Raw genomic sequence first — 19,234 nt, forward strand, 5'->3', positions numbered from 1 at the left:
TTCTTTTCAATTTTCAGAGATTTGGATAGAAATGTTTTGAACCCCTCAAACTTTGTTTACATTTTTTATCTCTTCTTGTTGGCGTTGACTATACACCATTCAATTCAATTATTCGGGAACTATCACACAAATGGTGTGTTACAGTACCCGAACCCGAACATCGTAAATTGAAAACTATCTACCATTTAAATTATGTTGAAATATGATGCAAAAAAAATATATAAAGTAAACTCACACGAGTAAACACATCATTCTGTATGGAAGAAGAGGACAAACGAGCGTACGGGTCAACTGACGTTAAGTGATCACCGCCGACCACTTTCTTTTGCAACACCAGAGGAATCACAGGAGCGTTGCCAGCCTATTAGATAGATGTACGCGCTTTATTTGAAGGTACCCTTGTTGTATCGTCGTGGAAACGCCGCACAAGGAAGCACATACCACAGATTGGTTGTACGTGGAAGAAAGCCCCTTGAAAACCGCACTGCGGTGGAACGGTAATGAAACTGCAAAATGTACTGACGGAGGAGCGCGAGGAGGTGACAGGGGAACGGGAGGGGGCTTCGTGTTCCAGAGATAATATTATGGTGGTGTAGTACGTGACATACGCGCGATACCTGAGTGACACTTCCTCTTGTATTAAATTTTTCTATTCCATTCATTCTACAAACAACAGATCCCTTTACGAACTCGTGTAGCATCATGACTTTTATGAATGAATGAATAAAAACACTTTATTGCACTAAAAAGTAACCATTATAAAATTTGTACATAAAAGTTATGGAAGCACTATTAGGCGACCTATAGCTATATTCAGCGATCTCGTCCAGGTAACCTAAAGATGTAGGTGATCTTATTTATAACTTGACAAATGGCAATAAATTAACATACTATAGGATAAACAAACACACATGTTGTATGTAGATATATACATATATATATATATATATATATATATAAATATACATACAACATACAATTATACTGTTAGAAATAAGCACAAAAGAGAAGAAAAAATTAGAATAAACGACTACTTTACAATTGGTAAAATTGTTATACTATAGAAACATTTTCACTAGACGACTTGTTCTAAGAAACAGTCTTTTACAAACATTTTAAATCCATCCAAATTTCAAAACCACAAATGAATTGGAAAAAAGGTGGTAGCGTGAATGAGAAACACATAAACTCGATTAGCTTAAGACCACAGCTCAACTCATAAGAATCACCTAAATAAACAAACCTTTTCTTAAATATTGTAAAGTTTTTGGATCGTAAAGAATACATTTACCAAGTGTGGTTATTATTTGAAGAGGATGGCTATTTCCTGGTTCTAAAAGGTTCCTAGTAACACCGCGTCCAGAATTGGACTATTGTGTTCGCCACTCATACTAAAGCTCATCGTCAAGCCCTACCGCCTTTACGAACCGCAGTAGTTCCTTGACGCGAGTGTTGAAAACACTGTCTGGTGGTACAAAGTAGTTGCCAAAGATTGTGTTACGCTTATGCATTAGTGGGCCGCAGTCGCAGAGTAGATGAATAGGTGTTTCATCATTCTCAAGGCAGAACCTGCAAGCCTTGTCGCTTCTGATGCCGACCACACTGAGGTGCTTGTTTAGGCGACAGTGCCCGGTTAGCATCCTAGTGAGTATGCATAGATTTTTCCTGTTCAATGATAGGGCTTCATTCGCATAGCTACTGTTGAATGCCCTTATCAGTGGCTTATAAGTGTGGTTCCAATATGTTATGTTATTGACACTCCCTGTGGTGAATATTTAATATATTTCTATTATATTATATTTATTTATTAATATAATTTAATATCAATACTAACCATCATGTGCACTCAGTTGCTGTAACCTGGTCACAGCTATCAAATCCCACTGCAGTAGTTGCCCCTCGCTGTCTCCCACCCACACAACATTAAACCCATCGCAACACAACGAATATATCTCACCACCCATATTCTTCTCAAATACCTGTAATATTTAATCACACTGTTTGAATTTGAACATAATGCGGAAAGAAAATATATTTATATGTTTGCAAAGACATTTAAAGAGAATACGACCTACCATAAGTGACCTCTACGTACTATTATATATTCTTTGCCTCCAGTAATAAAATTACGTTTGATGCGCGTTCAGTCGTCATTCAGGGTGAGATCTAAACACTACTAAAGACTTATGCACAACTGAACTGAGTGTAAGCTTAGCATAATATTTGATTTCGTTCGGAACGCGAAAGGTCGCGGGTTCGAGTCCCGCATCAATCTTAAAATTTTGTTTTCGGTTTTATTTGTGTATAAAATAATATAGTTATCATACTTAATAATCATACCACTTTTGGCGGGAAGCGAGCGACGTGGTTGGCTCATTTTGATCACGTTATGTACGCCTAACCTATATGCCCCAAGAAGTTCATGGACGTAGACTTCATAGTAAGTGATAGTTTGTTTCTATTGTCGGTCTCATCATTTCAGCCGGGAAGACATTCACTGCTGGACAAAGGCCTCCCCAAAGATCGTCATGACGATCGGTCCTGCGCTGCCCTCATCCAACGTATTTCGGCGACCTTGACCAGATCGTCGGTCCATCTTGCGCCTATCAAAACTGCATCTTTCGGTACGTGGTCGAGGACTTTACTGCCCCAACGGCCATCTGTTTGTCGAACTATGTGCCCCGCCCACTGCCAATTCAGTTCCGCAATCACCTGGGCTATGTCGGAGAGTTAGGTTTTCCTACGGATCTCCTCATTTCTGATACAATCTCGCAGGGCAACTCCGAGTATAGCCCTCTCCATTGCCTTTTAAGCGACCATGGACTGCCTTATAAGACCCTTAGTTAGTCTGACACGTCTGCGTTCGTTTTGTGTGTGTATTCTTTTGTATGTCGTATATAAGTGGTATTAATAACAAATCTCACTGTATTTAACACGTTTAGGTCCGTCACGGTCATATCGCCGCCCCCGCACACCGTCACGATCCTGTCCGAGGTCAACATACACACACCGCGCACGGGTGACGAGTGAATCCTTATTTTGTTCAACAGATCCTTGCTTCTGTACTCCCATATGAACACTTCGCCATCGTTGGTCCCTGCCAGAATATCTAGCTCGAATTTGCGATACCTGAAAAGGTCCAAAAAATTGCTATATATAACTAAGTCTGGCCATAAATACTGTTACCATTAAAAATAAACAAATTTTTTTTTTTTTTACAAATTCATATATTTTTATTCAAAATAAGATGTGGCATCACTTATTGAAAGTCAAAAACTACCATTCCAAATGACTACCCATTCCAAAATGAATGCCTCAGACCTGAGAAGAATGGGCGCAACAAACTCAGCGTGCTTTTTTTTTCATCGAAAAAATATGTTTACAAAGTAATATTGTACAGCTAAACTTATTATTTAATAGCCTGAGGGTGGTCACTCCATTCCCAATCTGTGCTATCATTAAGAAAGTCATTTATGTTATAGTAACCTTTACCACACAAACGTTCTTTGACAATTCTTTTGAATAACGTAATACTTTTGTTTTGAACATTTTCTGGGATCTTGTTGTAAAAGCATATACATCGCCCCACAAAAGACTTACTAACTCGACTTATCCCAGTAGTAGGCATTATAAGTTTATGTCTGTTTATAACTAAAAATAATTATTCGCGAAATTCCCGTCAGTTTAAAAAGCTAACCGAAAGACCGAATCGCGTGCTGCATCCCACGCGGCTAAGCCTCAGTTTGAATAAAGCTTTAATATCGTAGGGTAGCAGATCAGCGCGAATAAACGGATAGACAGACGAAACGTTGAACATTCTGTAAGTAAAATTTCATTAAAATTTATTTAGTGATAAGCTGTTATTTTGTTTATCAAAGAAAAATTTAAAGAAATAAATATTATGACTGTTCATTCTCAGTACATTTATGAAAATTTAATATACGTTCACAAAAATCGTCACCTTTTTGCTCTTAATAGTGATTTTCATTGTTATAACACTAGAAATAAGGGATTGCTTGTAACTAATTCTAGTAGGCTTCATAAGATACATAATAGCTTTAAGGGTAAATGTACACACTTCTATAATAAAGTCCCAGCCACTGTTCAGGCATTATCTATAAATAAATTTAAATGTTTTATTATTAAAAATGGCTCTGTCGTAAATCCTATTACTCCACTGCTGAATATCTAAATGATCGGACAGCCTGGCACTAGATTGTGATTATTTTATAGCGATAGAAATGATTGTACAATATTGTTTATTTTTATTGAAAAGAGCGCAAAAAAAAAAGAATGCTGGGAGAGTTTCTTGCGCCGCTTCTCTCTCAGAGTGCGATTTGTTTCCGAAGCGGTAGTAGTGTAGTGTTGTGTCTTTTTCAAGAAAAAAGCACAGAATATTTTTTGATTACACACTGTCAGGTCAAACACTTAATCGTAAATCAATCGTAAAGGATCTAGGTGTACTTTTTGACGATGAATTGACATTTCGACCTCACTATGAGAATATTATAGACAAAAGTATTAAGCTTCTCGGATTCATTTGTCGAGTTTCAAAGGAATTTCACAACAATTTTTGTTTATTATATTTATTTAATACAATTATCAAAAGCACTCTAGAATATTGTTGTTGTATATGGTCTCCGTTTTACACTGTTCACATTGATAGGCTTGAAAGTGTTCGAAATAAGTGTTTGAAGATATTATCATACAGAGAAGGCACAGGAAGGCTTCTTCATAACTATCGGGAGAGGCTAGCTGAATAAAAAACTTTATCTTTGGAGGACAGAAGAAAGTATCATGACTTATTGACTATTTACAAAATAATAAATTCCAATATTGACTCGCCCTATCTCGTTGAATCGCTTAATTTTAACACTTTTCATAATTCCAGATCACAAAGGACTTTTTAATAATATAAAATAATACCTCGTATTATAATCCCCTTGTGCGTATGTGTAGATATTATAATGAATTATCTCATAAAAATAAAAACCTAGACATATTTAGTCAAAGTTTGGCAGAATTCAAGAATATTGTCAAAAAATAATATATTTGAAATTATATTTATAAGACATAATATTGTAATCATTTTAAATGGTTTATGTATAGTTTATTTTTTTCTTTTTTATGTTTATGCTATATTCAGATACTAAAATTTTGTTACCTTTGTAAAAAGCATGCTGTGCACGCTATTAGCGAACTACAATACAGATATGTAAAATACATATATATATATATTTTGTATACTATATTATTTAATTCAAAATTTATTGTAGTTTGTTTGTGTGCCTAAATAAATAAATAAAGTAGTATCTAGTAATTATTAGAAATGACATCAAAAAGAATTCTAAACGAATCAATTTTGAGAAAATAAATGCCTTTTTCGATATTACATACCTAGAAGCAACAGTTGTTATGTTGCCGTCGTGATCGAACTCCGCTCTCAGGCCGCGCAGAGCTTGTCCCACCTTGCCGACCAGACTCCACACGCGGACCACTCCGTCCCAGCCGCCCGACACTAGGAGAAGCTCTTCAAACAAACAAACAAACAAACTCTTATTACGGTTAATTAATATACCTAAATATCATAAACACTCCATGATGCGTTAAGGAACCGCATATGGCCACCAGACAAATAGTCTGTTTTGTTAGAACAAAAATTTTTTATCTGATAAAATATTATTGCTATATAACAACAACTATTTCGATAATGTTATTTCATTCAAATATCGAACATCTCTGAAAAAGAAAGAAATTTGATTTGATTTCTATTCTAATATCAGTCGAGATGACTTCGAAATGAAATGTTAAAATTTGACTTATCTTGCTCGTAAGTAAGATATCGAACGATATGATGGTTGAGACCGACTCTAGTCTGCTTCTGAATAAAAAAAAACTACGACAGCTGTCAGTTTGCCGTTTAATCAAAATAATATTGTTAGCTTGTTTTTTTTCACTCTCCGAACTATTTGTGAAAGCAATCACAGTTAAAAACATTTTTGTATAGCTTGCCCTGATCAGTGGTCATTCTTCGGGTTTTAAAAAAGTATAGACAATATAAGTCTTTTAGAATAAGTTTTTATTTAAAATATTTCAAGTCAACTACGGACATTAAAAAAGCTGGTAAACACATATTTATCGTTATAACACTAATATTTTTGTCTTAAGATGTTAAGCCTAATTGATGGTGCATTATAAATTGGTAATAATTTTGAAGAAAAATTTAAAAGTAAAAAACTACTTTACCTTTTTTCAACCACAACAGGCAACTCACTGAGTCATCGTGCGCCCGAAAACTCTCCACTATCCTTCCATACTCTACGTCGTACAGGTATCTGTAATTTTTCTTAAATTATCTACAACCCAATAACATATCATTCGCAGTCAGATAGCAAGGCGGCAAAAGTATGCTTAAAGACAATGTCACTTTTCTCCTTAGTCATGTGTCAACCGTCACTGTCCGAATCGGGTTCTAAATTCAACAAACATAACTTGTACCACAGAGTAGGAATGGATACTTACGTATCCTGACCTGAATAAATATTTTACATTGCTGCTTATTGACCAATAATATTTTAAACAACTGGAGTCAATGCGGCAATGCATAGATGTAGCAGTCGAATATTATTATTGTGTACTTTGTGACATGTTCCTTATTTCAGCTTTGTTTTTGCGACGTAATTTGTCTGTATGTATAGAACGTCATTGATACAACAGGCAGTTGGGTACTAAGTTGACCTCATTGACTTTATAACCTTGTCTCTAAGTTCTAATACAAAAATATGCAATTGTTATTTTTACCGGTGGGGGCTTCTTTTTTTATGACAATAAGCGACGAGATGAGCAGGACGTTCAGCTGTTGATTGACGCCCTGCCCATTACCAATGCAGTGCCGCTCATGATTCTTGAACAACCTAAAAATTCTGAGCACTACAATTGCGCTCGGCACCTTGAGACATAAGATGTTAAGTCTCATTCGCCCAGTAATTCCATTAGCTAGGGCGCCCTTCACACCGAAACACAATAATGCTTACACATTACTGCTGCACTGCAGAAAAATAATACCCATAATCTAGCCGGCATCCTGTGCACAGAAGCCTCCCTTGCCGCTTCTGAACGCAGGATGCCAACGAGATGAGTACTACGGGTAAGAGGTGCCTGTTTCAATGGCGACCTTTTCTCTTTGAGAGAATCTTTCGCAGAGAATTTCTTTTTATAAAGGTTCTAGAGCGGCAATCAACAAAGCAAATGCAATTTCCACGGCGTATTACTTATCATCAGGTGGACGTCTTGCTCGTCTCGTTACTTGTTCGCATAAAAAATGAAAACAATTGAATCACCCAATGACGTAAGCGGACGCAGGGTGCTGAAAGCTGATTGGTCGGGTAATGATCACTGGTCAGGTGATAATAATGACAGGATATCGTTAATAATAGATCCACACATAATATTCTCATCATCTGGCTGTGTAGCGTTCCTCCGCACTGCGGTATAACCACATGAAGCCAAAAAGTTACGAGCCTCCTTGCGCGGTTTTTCCAGGTTAGATACGATTTGGATACCTTAAAAAACCAACTCAAACAAGACCGGTTACTCTCCTGAGATTCCTCTGGTGTCGCAATAGAATATGGGTGATAACTTGCCATAACATACGTACGAACCAATCACTACATAGTATAAAACAAAGTCGCTCCCCACTGTCTGTCCCTATGTATTTCTTAGATTTCTAAAACTACGCAATGGAGTCTGATGCGCTTTTTAATAGATAGATGATACAAGAGGAAGGTTTTTATGTAAAATACATGCATAATATAGTAGAGAAACACTGATAATTTTAGATGTGTCTAATGTGATGTCGTCAATAAACACATTTTATTGCACTTAGATTGCAAACTCTGGCTGAACTAATCTTTATCCAATTAAGTAGCATAGATACATTGTGCATTGAATATAGATCAACATGGAAACTAAAAGCATGTAATTTAAATGAATATTTTCGAAGATATTACAGATTTAAATTGCAGAGACTTAGCGGTTGCGGCGGTACCGGCTGGGAAAGCATTGTCATGTACAATAAGTATCACAAGTTTAGAAAGTATCTGAATTGAAACTTATCTCAAGTACTATTCCAGTTCCGGTTCCCGTTTTCGCTCTCGTTCCCAACATATTATTTTAAACGGAAGATTGCTATGGCAAACTAAACCTACTATGGGTATAGTTATAGCTCATCGACGTGAAATTCAGTTTTTCACAAATCCCGAGGGAACCATGGGGTTTACCGGGATAAAATGTAGCCTATGTCCTTTCCCAAGCTCTAGTCTATCGTTGTACCAAATTTCATCGGAGTCGGTTCAGTACCTCCGGTGTAAAAGCGTCACAAACAAACTTACATTCACATTTATAGGTAACTAGCTGACCCTGCAAACGTTGTATTGCCGATATTAAAATCGCGATACAAAAGTAACTGTTGATCGTAGATGGGTGAAAATTTGAAGTTGTATGTATTTTTTAAGACTGACTCATAATCAAACAAATTAAAAAAAAAAAGTCAAAAAGTTTAAAAAAAAAATCGTGTGGATGACCACCCTTAACATTTAGGGGGATGAAAAATAGATGTTGGCCGATTCTCAGACCTACTTAATATGCTCACAAAATTTCATGAGAATCGGTCAAGCCGTTTCGGAGGAGTACGGGAACGAACATTGTGACACGAGAATATTATATATTAGATTAGATATTGCAGTGTACGAAATAGAAAACTTATTGTTGTGTGTTATCGTCTTTATTGTGTGTTAATTTTTACTATTACCTTTTGACAGCTCGAAGTATGTCCGGACAGCAAGCCCATTAAAAAAAAAACTAATTTCATGCAATGCAGAGCACTTACATTTCATTATCCCATCCTCCAGCCGCTAAAATATGCTCGTCGACCATCACACAGGAGCTGAGCTGTGTCCGGCACAGCACCACACTCCGTATCTGCTTCTTCAGCACCATATCGTACACCTTCAGTATGCCATCCTTGCCAACTGACATCACTCTACCACCACTCCGTATCACGCAGGTGACTGCCTCCTTATGTAACTTTATGGTATCAACACATTCCAGTCTATACCCGTTATGATCTCTCGTCAGTAACCTGGGTATCTTGTGTGTTATTTTTCTGACATGGGGCTTTGTAAAGAGCTGTGTCGGCACCTGACCAAACTCCATTATTTGGACTTCGAAAGCATGTCTATCATTCATGTCAAATATGGTCTCTAGATCTATGGAACCCTCGTAGCAAACGTGATGATAAACTGGAATTAAGACGATATGACGAATGTTCATTCATTTTTAATTTTAGCTTTACGTATTCTCTAGGGAAAATATAAAAATTTAGTGTAAAATTATTTCGATACTTCAATTACTTTCCGAGATATAGAATTGTAAACATATGTGCATGGTGCTCGATCGCTCGCGTGTGACATCATAAGTCAACACTCGCGCAGTATTTTGCGCGCTCCGGACGGGTCACTAGGAGTTTACGCAAATATTGTATGCAATGTTTAATTTAAATACAAGAAAGTCATATGTTGTGCCGAAATGTAAAACATAACCGCTAAATAATAAAATAAAGGAGTGAGTGTTGTCTTGTGACGTCACACAGCAGGTTCGAGACCACCATCCCAGAAGAAATAACTTAAGCTTACTCTATTTTAAGTTGTAGTTTGTAAAATTTTCGGGAACTTAAGTGTTCAACTATGATTATAATTATTAATTTATAATCTTAGATTAAAGATTGGTCTCCGCTGCGCTCCAACTAGATTCCGCAGGCGTAGTCGCAAAGAGCGGAAACGAATACTACGCCCAAGGAGTACTCGAGCCAATCTCGAACAATGTGCGACGTTGACGTGCCACATGTTCTGTTAAACTTTGCTTATAATTGAAACTAAAATTCCGGGTTGCGTTGTAAAACTTTGTAAAAATAATACTACAAGAAATAAGATAGTCACTGGGGGGATCACATCATCAGTAAGTATTTTGTATTTTATTAATTTCGATGCAAAATAACAAACAAATCCGTTCTTTACATATAGACAATGCACCTCATACAAATTCAAAGCCGAAATATGGCACATGCCACTAATGACATCATAATAACCTTCGACTGCTATGTCTAAACATTTCTGTGTTTACTCAAGTTTTTTAAATTTTATTGGTCAATAGGCAGCAATGTAAAAACTATTTCAAGCTCAGCTGCGTATTTTGAATTTAGAATCAGATTTGAACAGTGACATCAGTGGAGTAGCAATTATGTATTTTTTTAAACCCAGACGAAAAAGAGGGTTGCTATAAGTTTTACGTTCGTCAGTCTGTCCCTATTTTCCGATCAACATCTGTTCAGTTCGAGGTTTTTTACGTTTTTAATAAAAAATCACACTTATATTATAAAGGGGAAAATTTGTATGTTTATTTATTGGCTTGTGGTTATATTTGTTACTTGTTTACGTTCTAAAGGGATTTCGATTAAATAAGTTAACCTTTAATGAGAGAAACTCATACTCAAATATAATATTTTTATTTATATGAAATAATTAGTTAAACTGATTATTTAAATGTTAACTTCCTTGAATAAAATAAAATTTATCTTTGAGACTTAGATATCTTTTCCAGTGTATCTTTTTGGTATATCTAGTGTAAGCGGACATCAACATAATATATTATTTGAAGGACAGCTTTTGCCAAATTTTAAATGTGGTTAAATCCAAAAAACTTAAATACTTAAAAACTGGCGCCAATTCTCTTTCACTATCTCGTGTACGGAAAAGCTGAAAAAATTAGCGCATGCTCATTTATATATTTGAGATGTATATAAGTAGCAATTATTACTAGGTGACGATACTTCTGCAAATCATTGTTCACTACGATTTAAAAAAAAATTTACAAAAAACAACCGAAATCAAAAATAATAATAATCGTTACTAGAATTAGTATTAATAATTAGATTGTTTAAAAATACGTTATAATTTTTATAATATTTAGTTCATTTTATATCTATTATTTTGAAGTCAGTTGTATTTTTGTTAATTTTTTTTTATTGTTAGTTTTTTAGGGAATATGAACTAACTAATAATTTGTCTAAATTTGTGTAGCTCTACTTAATTTTGCAATGCAGCAATGAACGTAAGCGTATTGTAAATTTATTTCAAACAGAAATTCTGCCTCAGATGCACCCTTATTGTAAGTCGTTAAGGAGTTCCATTGATCATCATCATATTCGGCTACGAGAATTACTAAACCATAACGACGATACGGTAGGTGACTCAAATATAGAATAGCATATAAAAGGTTCGGCCTAGAATCGTTAACTTGACCCTAAGAATTGAAAACTTCCCTTACTTTGTTATAGATCCCATAAGCAGAACCTATTACCATAATACCTTTGAAGTATATCCTTTCCAATAAAAAAAGTATTATCAAAATCGAGTAACCCAGTCGAAAGTTCTGAGGTAACAAACATAAAAAAATAATAGTTAAAAAAAACTCTACCAAATAAATAAACTAAAATTCAACTAAAAAATAGAAAATAAATTTAAATTGAAAATAGTGTAAAAAAAATATATTTTATTGTAAAAAAAGCGTGGGGTGTAGAAGAATTATTATTTTAATAATATCTTAAAAAGCATCCCACGCTTTTTTTACAATAAAATATATATTTTTTTACACTATTTTCAATTTAAATTTATTTTCTATTTTTTAGTTGAATTTTATATAAAGCGTGCTGTTTAGTTTTTTTTTTAACTATTATTTATTTTTCATTTTTTAGTCAAATTAGTGTAATGTTATCGGTCCTCGATAAATCTACAAAGATTGAACGATATCTAACCGTTTAAAGAGAGTCAAAATCGCGCCCAAAGAAGCGTATAAAAACATGCCGACGAATTGAGAACCTCCTCCTATTTTGAAATCGGTTAAAAAGAGCGACTATTGTTTTCATTTCTGACTGTATACTTATATCTATCCCATTATGACAAGCGGGTCTGGTCTGGGGACTTGTCAATAATATTGTACCATATTTAATGAAAAAATATTCGTTTTATTAAATTACTTCCGCTTTTTGCATATCAATCTTATTTAAATAAAATAACCTTACCGATGATAAGTCACACACATCTTTTTATGAGTCGTTAATGTATTATTTTAGCACTTTTTATAGTACACTTAGGCTTGCTGATTGACACACGACTAAGGAGAAAAATGTGCTTACATTGTCTTTAAGCACACTTTTGCGGTTCCTTTATCAGACTGCGAATGATATGACCATATGTTTAGAACGTAATCGGTTACAAAATTTGAAATATTCCAACACACCACACACGCAAGCATCTTTACAAATAGCCAATACACACTACAATATAAAGTTGCCGTAATAGTTATTGTTCTTAGGTAGTGCGGTATCTAGTTGGAGCGCAGTGGATAGCAATCCTTTATCTTAGTTTATAACACTCCTACCTTATATGTACCTACATAATATTTAAACGTTTAAAACAACATCATTACACTTCTAAAGACTTTATTTGTTCTTAAGTAATATTATTCACATATACATACATACCATTATACGCCTTAACAGCCTCTTCACCTCTTTGTTTGTACCCAAATATAAGATCTATCCATTGATGTAGGTGCTTAGAAACGTATTCTGATTCGAAGGCAGCCCGCAGCTGGTTCACGAAGTCTTCAGGAGACCGAGCCCAGGGTGGAAGCTGCACGTTATCGACCTTTGTACCGTCATGTCTATATCCAAAGTTAATGTCATGTATATTAACTAAGAAATCACCCTTTGCGCTTGTGTCGTAGAATTCGGGCACCAATTCCTAAAAAGGGTAAAGAAACAAAAACGATATAATAAAATCTATATATATAAAAATCAATTGCTGTTCGTAAGTCTCGCTAAAACTCGAGAACGGCTGGACCGATTTGGCAAATTTTGGTCTTGAATTATTCGTGGAACTCCAGAGAAGGTTTAAAAGGTGAATAAAAAGGAAAATGCTGCTAAATTATGTCCATACATAATTTCTATCAGAGAATTTATTGACGCACGGTTTGACAGTTCTGCTGTGAAACAATTTCATTACGACAGCAGGGTGCATATTTTACGAAGTAATTTTTAATGTTATGATATATTATTGACAAATTCATATAAAAACATTATTTTATTTATTATATACAGAGCAACGTCTGTCGGGTCAGCTAGTTAATGATAATAATTAATTAAGTAATTGAGATGCGGCCACATGTGCATTTACATGAAGGCAATGACTGGTGAGTTGGTAAATCGATTAAATACATTATTGGTTAAGGGGTAATTATGCATGCATATGTTATGCAACATAAAAATGAACTAGTTCATATCAATATTTGTTGGTGCTACACCAATGCCCAATTTGGATCAGGTACCAAGCGAATCCAGACAATTTTTAGGATGTCTTTCATGATGTCTTAATATTAAGTATCTACCTGGTAGTCTAATACATTTTAGAGGATCTGAAATATTTATGGTGTACGAACACATGGCTTTATTTTGACCTGTGACACGCTGGCGACCTAACGTCCGTAGTATGCTGTCCACTGACGGTGGCAGCACAATCTCGCGCAACGGACTTGGTTTATATTATTGCAAAGTAGTCAAACAATTAACCTATACCTAAGTGGTGTAATTTATTTAATACTTATTATTGTTAAGAACGACGCTGTTCTTTTTACGAAATAGAAAAAATTACATGTTATCTTGAATTTTTCTGAATTAGGTACTTCTTCTTCCCTATATTCCAAATTATATCAATCAACTAATTTATTCCAAAACAGAGAAATAAACTAAACTCACGAAAAACTCTAGCTTATAGGTAATAATATGTTATTTAAGTACTAATAAATATTCTGGTGACAGTTAATTTATTATTGACTATTCATTTATTATTTATTTATAAAAAATATTAAATGAAACCATCAACGGCCATATTTTTCTGTAACACCTGAGGAATTACAGAAGCGTTGCCGGCCTTTTAGAAATGTATACGCCATTTTTTTAATGGTATTTTTTTTTATATGAGAGGGGGCAAACGGGCAAGAGGCTCACGGGATGGGGCTCTCCCAACCGCCCATGGACATCCGCAACAAGAGGTGTGTCAAGAAATACGTTGCCGGCCTTTAAGGTGGGAGTATGCTTTTTTCTTGAAGGTCCCTAAGTCGTATCTGTTCGGGAAGACCGCTGCCGGTAGTTGATTCCACAAAGTGGCTGTGCGAGGCAAGAAATTTCGGACAAAACGCGCGGTTGTGGAATGCCAAACGTCTACGTGATCCGGATGGTACTTTGCACGTAATGTCCAGTGGTGGAATTCGGCCGCTGGAATCAACCCGAACAGCTCCTCTGAGCACTCCCCATGATAAATGCTGTAGAAGATGCAGAGAGAACCCACATCTCTACACAATGCTAGAGAATCAAGCCGATCGGAGATGACTTGATCGTCTATGATTCGAGCCGCTCTTCGTTGTATGCGGTCAATTGGAAGAAGCTGGTACTGGGGAGCACCGAATGTGAGGCAGAATTTGCGCCTTATAAAGTTGCAGGCGGTGGCTTTTAGTGAAGTATTGTCTCGCCTTACTGAGTACACCAAGCTTTTTTGAGGCCAGTTTGGCCTTCTCTTCCAAGTGACCACGGAACTGAATGTCGCTCGATATATCGACGCCAAGTATGCCAATACAGGCTGTGGCAGTTAGAGGAGTGTTCTCGAATCGAGGGGATACGACAAAGGGAGACTTTTTAGTGGTGAACGCACAAACTTGTGTCTTCTTGGGGTTGAATTGGACTAAATTTTGTCGGCCCCATTGCGAGACTTTGCAAAGCATAGTCTCGATTTCAGACACAAATTTGTTCCGGTTCTCGTCGACGCTATCCCGGGACATGTTGGCACAGCCGGTGTAGGAAGCATAACCTGTGCTGTCGTCCGCATAGCAATGAATATTGCTGATTTGCAGCATATCATTGATATGCAGAAGAAACAGCGTAGGGGATAGCACGCAGCCTTGCGGGACACCAGCGTTTATGGGTTTTAAGTCGGAGCATGCACCGTTGATAACAACCTTGATGCTCCGATCAGCCAAAAAGCTAGTGACCCATTTGCACAACTTCTAGGGAAGCCCATAGATGCCAGTTACGCTATAAGCGCTTTATGCCACACCCGATCGAAGGCCTTCGCTATGTCCAAACTCACCGCCAACGCCTCTCCCTTCGACTCAACCGCTTGCACCCATTTATGGGTGAGGTATGCAAGAAGATCACCAGCTGAGCGACCCTGACCGTACGACGAAACCGTACTGGCAGTCGCTGATCAGCTGGTGCCCCTCTAGGTATCCCAAGAGCTGGCGGTTGATGATCGACTCCATTATTTTGGAGAAAATGGAGGTAATGGCAATGGGGCGGTAGTTGGACGGATCTGAGCGTACACCTTTCTTAGGGATCGGGTGCACTAAAGCCGCCTTCAATAATTTCGGGACTACGCCTGATGAGTAGGAGAGCCGGAAAATACGGGTTAGGACCGGCGCCAGTTCCGCAGCACATGTCCGCAGCACTATCGGGGGAATGTCATCGGGCCCGCTCGATTTGTGAATGTCCAAGGTAAGAAGCGCCTTAAGCACGGCGCCTTGGCGGATTTTTACCTCCAGCATGTACGACTCGCACCGCGGAATATGCGGTGGTGGTGCACCTTGGTCATCCAGAGTCGGGTTGGACGCGAAGAGGGAGCCCAGGAGATCAGCTTTCTCTTTCGCGTCATGGGCCAGCGAGTCATCATCCCTGTGCAGTGGCGGAATGGCTGGCTGGCAAGTTTCCTTGGACAGCCTTGGCGAGCGACCAGAACGCACGAGTTCCCGAGGGAAGGCGTGCAAGTCTCTCGCCAATTCTGCCAATGTGCTTCGACTTCGCGCCAGCAATAACTCTTTTGAAGGACCTGGAGGCATGATTGAAGTGTTTTTTAAGTTCGCTGGAATTCACATCCTTAGATACCACCGCATTGATCCAAGCCTGATAGCACTCCTGCTTTCGGCGAGAGGCCATTTTGCAGGAGCGGTCAAACCATGGTTGGAACCTGCCACCGATAGGCACAGAGGAGGATGGAATGAAGAGTTCCATACCTTGCAGTACCACATCAGCAACAGCGTCGGCAGCGGCATCTGGATCTCCCAGCGAAAAACAGATCTGCCTCCACGGGTAGGATGCAAAAAAGCACCGCATCTCGTCCCACTCTGCTGACCTATAGTGCCACACGCGGCGACAGCCTAAGAATCGGGGCCGTGTTAGGCGCGTGATCGGCACGGTGCTCCGGATCAGGCAGTGGTCCGACGATCCCAGAGGAGGGTCAACGGAAACTAGGTAGCCGTCCGGATGTGAGGTCAACAGAAGGTCCAACAGTGGAGGTGTATGATCTTGCACATCTGGGATTCGCGTTGGCGCAATTACCAGTTGCGTCAGACCATATGCTAAGGCGAAGTCGTGAACAGATCTCCCTGCATGATCGGTGGTACGTGAGCCTAGCCATTCGGCGTGGTGGGCGCCAAGAAACACGATCTCTGCAGTGGGGATCTGCTCCAACACGGAATCTGTAGCCATTTGAATGTGTTCGAAGAGCCGGTCAGTCTTTCGTTACCACTATGGGACCTATACAGGCATGCGTAGATTCGCGGATGGTCATCGCAGTCTACACGCAGCCAGATGACGGATAGGTCCTGTCCTTCAAGAAAACTCAGGCGTCGAGAACAGACATCCTCCCTGACGTAAACGCACACGCCAGCCCGTGGTATAAAGGAGTGTTCCAAATTATACCCCGGGTATGAAAGGTAAGATGAATCAGCCACGGAGGATATCTGTGTCTCGGTTTAAAAGAGCAGGTCCGGCTTCGCCGTCTCCAGATGAAAGTGGACGGCATTTAAATTTGAGCGGAGCCCCCTGATGTTGCAAAAGTCCACAGCGAGTGTTGAGGAGGGTGGTTTGAGCCTCCTGCTCTGTTTGCCCCTTAGTCAGCGCAAATTTGCCCCCTCCAGAATACGCAGGGCAGCCTGGGCAACCACTATTAGGTATAGGCCCTAATTGTGGACGCCCAGGGACGGATTCTCCAGGGCTGCATAGACTGGTACCGTCCTGGAGTAGTCTATTTTTAGTCCGTGCTGCCATTTGTATTTGGGAGGGGGGGTGTAGGCCTCCGGATACCCCAATCACCGGACGAAACACAGCGGCGTAGCCGCTATTTCACGCCAGTTTCGAGTGGGGGAGTGGTATTTCTCCGGGCGTGCCGGCCCAATTCGGTTGTGTCCGTGAGGACCCAACATGGCACTACCACTCCTAAACACTAAGGTACACACTAATCTAGCTAATATTTATAGTTCAAAAATCCATTTCTTTTATTATGAATGATCCCCTGATACATAACGCATACATCGTCCACATATCTGACAAGGATTGACAATATGTCAAGCGCGCGAACCACTTACCCCTGGTTACCGTAATCATGTCATGGCGCATGACAAAGCACATTCCTATTTTATGCAGTGATAGTTTACTATATTGTGACTTAATTGTGTGAATTTTCGGCTCTAATAAATAACGGTAGATAGTATGACAAGACTGTTTCCATGTTTTATATTTGTGTTCACTGATTAAATCTAATAATAGACATTTTGAAATTTTCAAACAAAAATTATTAATTTTCAAATCATGAATTTTGTTTTATTTTCCAATTTGTTTTCTTTATGATTACGGTTAATTAGCTTAGGTTGACATTACGTACCTTAAAATCAGACATGTTCCGCAGACAATTATTATATACATCCAATAGAGAATTAAACATTCTATCAGGGTGATCAAATCTCCCATTTTGAAGGCACAGCATATAATGGGGATACTTTCTTACCTGTAAGATTGAGATATAGGTATAAATAAATAACATTAAACATGTGTACAATCCATACATGTAATATACATAAATGTAATGTTATTTTGTTTAAAAACACAATAATGTGTTTCACAGCATGACTGTTGAGAAACTAAGGGATAGCCCTTAACAAACACATATTATTGTATTTTGTGTAAAGTATTTAAATGTTAAAAAATGTAAAACTAAGGATAACTTTTAAACTTACTAAATAGAACAAAACAAGGCCAGGGGCAGAATAGTGAGATCCATATATAAACTTGGGGTCGGACATTTCATGATACCTCTCCAACAGTTTCTCCAATCTTTTCGGATTGAGGGCTCCCATAGGTTTGGACAGATCCCGGAATGTCTCAATGTTATCTAAGTCCAATGTATCTGAACTATAATCGGCAATGACCCAAGGAAATACTGGATATTGAGTGAGATCATTTTTACTTCTGTCAGCAAGGCTAAAAAATGTACAATAATTCGTTTTCAACAAGTCAAGCTTACTATATTATGACTGTTCATTCTCAGTACATTTATGAAAATTTAATATACGTTCACAAAAATCGTCACCTTTTTGCTCTTAATAGTGATTTTTATTATTATAACACTAGAAATAAGGGATTGCTTCTAACTAATTCTTGTAGGCTTCATAAGATACATAATAGCTTTAAGGGTAAATGTATACACTTCTATAATAAAGTCCCAGCCACTGTTATTATCTATAAATAAATTTAAATGTTTTATAAAAAAATGGCTCTGTCGTAAATCCTATTACTCCACTGCTGAATATCTAAATTATCGGACAGCTAGGGACTAGATTGTGATTATTTTATAGCGATAGAAATGATTGTACAATATCGTTTATTTTTATTGAAAAGAGCGCAAAAAAAAGAATGCTGGGATAGTTTCTTGCGCCGCTTCTTCTCTCTCAGAGCGTCATTTGTTTCCGAAGCGGTAGTAGTATCTAGTAGTTATTAGAAATGACATCAAAAAGAATTCTAAAGGAATCAATTTTGAGAAAATAAATGCCTTTTAATATTCATGTACTATATTAATAGTCATAATGCAATGAAATTCGGAGACACCACTAAAATTAAACTAAAAAATAATGACCCTTAGAACAACGCTACAGTAAAAAGAACATTTCATATTTGATATGATCAAAAACCTTTAAAACCCCTGACGTTTTTATTGTGCCAGTAAAATGTAAACTAAGGTCATCACCCTGAACTGGGTCCTATATCGGATACCCGCTATTGCGGCGCGGTGGCCGG

General features: G+C 37.7%; 2 protein-coding genes across 3 annotated transcripts in view; one reads left to right on the top strand and one right to left on the bottom strand.

The window, feature by feature from the left end:
- LOC126969213 (uncharacterized) overlaps positions 1-19,234 on the top strand; it is a 64,686-nt gene that overhangs the window by 26,478 nt on the left and 18,974 nt on the right. The window lies entirely within an intron of this gene.
- The window catches only part of LOC126969207 (protein FAN-like), a 29,773-nt gene that overhangs the window by 5,287 nt on the left and 5,252 nt on the right, over positions 1-19,234 (bottom strand). For both annotated transcript variants that reach the window (XM_050814533.1, XM_050814532.1), the window contains exons 5-12: positions 18,178-18,421; positions 17,826-17,948; positions 12,599-12,860; positions 8,888-9,299; positions 6,247-6,335; positions 5,398-5,530; positions 2,925-3,129; positions 1,835-1,979 (exon numbers count right to left, since the gene is read on the bottom strand). In XM_050814533.1, coding sequence (XP_050670490.1) covers positions 1,835-1,979; positions 2,925-3,129; positions 5,398-5,530; positions 6,247-6,335; positions 8,888-9,299; positions 12,599-12,860; positions 17,826-17,948; positions 18,178-18,421 — 1,613 coding nt within the window. The remainder of the gene's footprint in view (positions 1-1,834; positions 1,980-2,924; positions 3,130-5,397; positions 5,531-6,246; positions 6,336-8,887; positions 9,300-12,598; positions 12,861-17,825; positions 17,949-18,177; positions 18,422-19,234) is intronic.

The sequence above is a fragment of the Leptidea sinapis genome, chromosome 17, assembly GCF_905404315.1.
Source record: "Leptidea sinapis chromosome 17, ilLepSina1.1, whole genome shotgun sequence".
NCBI classification, from domain to species: Eukaryota; Metazoa; Arthropoda; class Insecta; order Lepidoptera; family Pieridae; genus Leptidea; species Leptidea sinapis.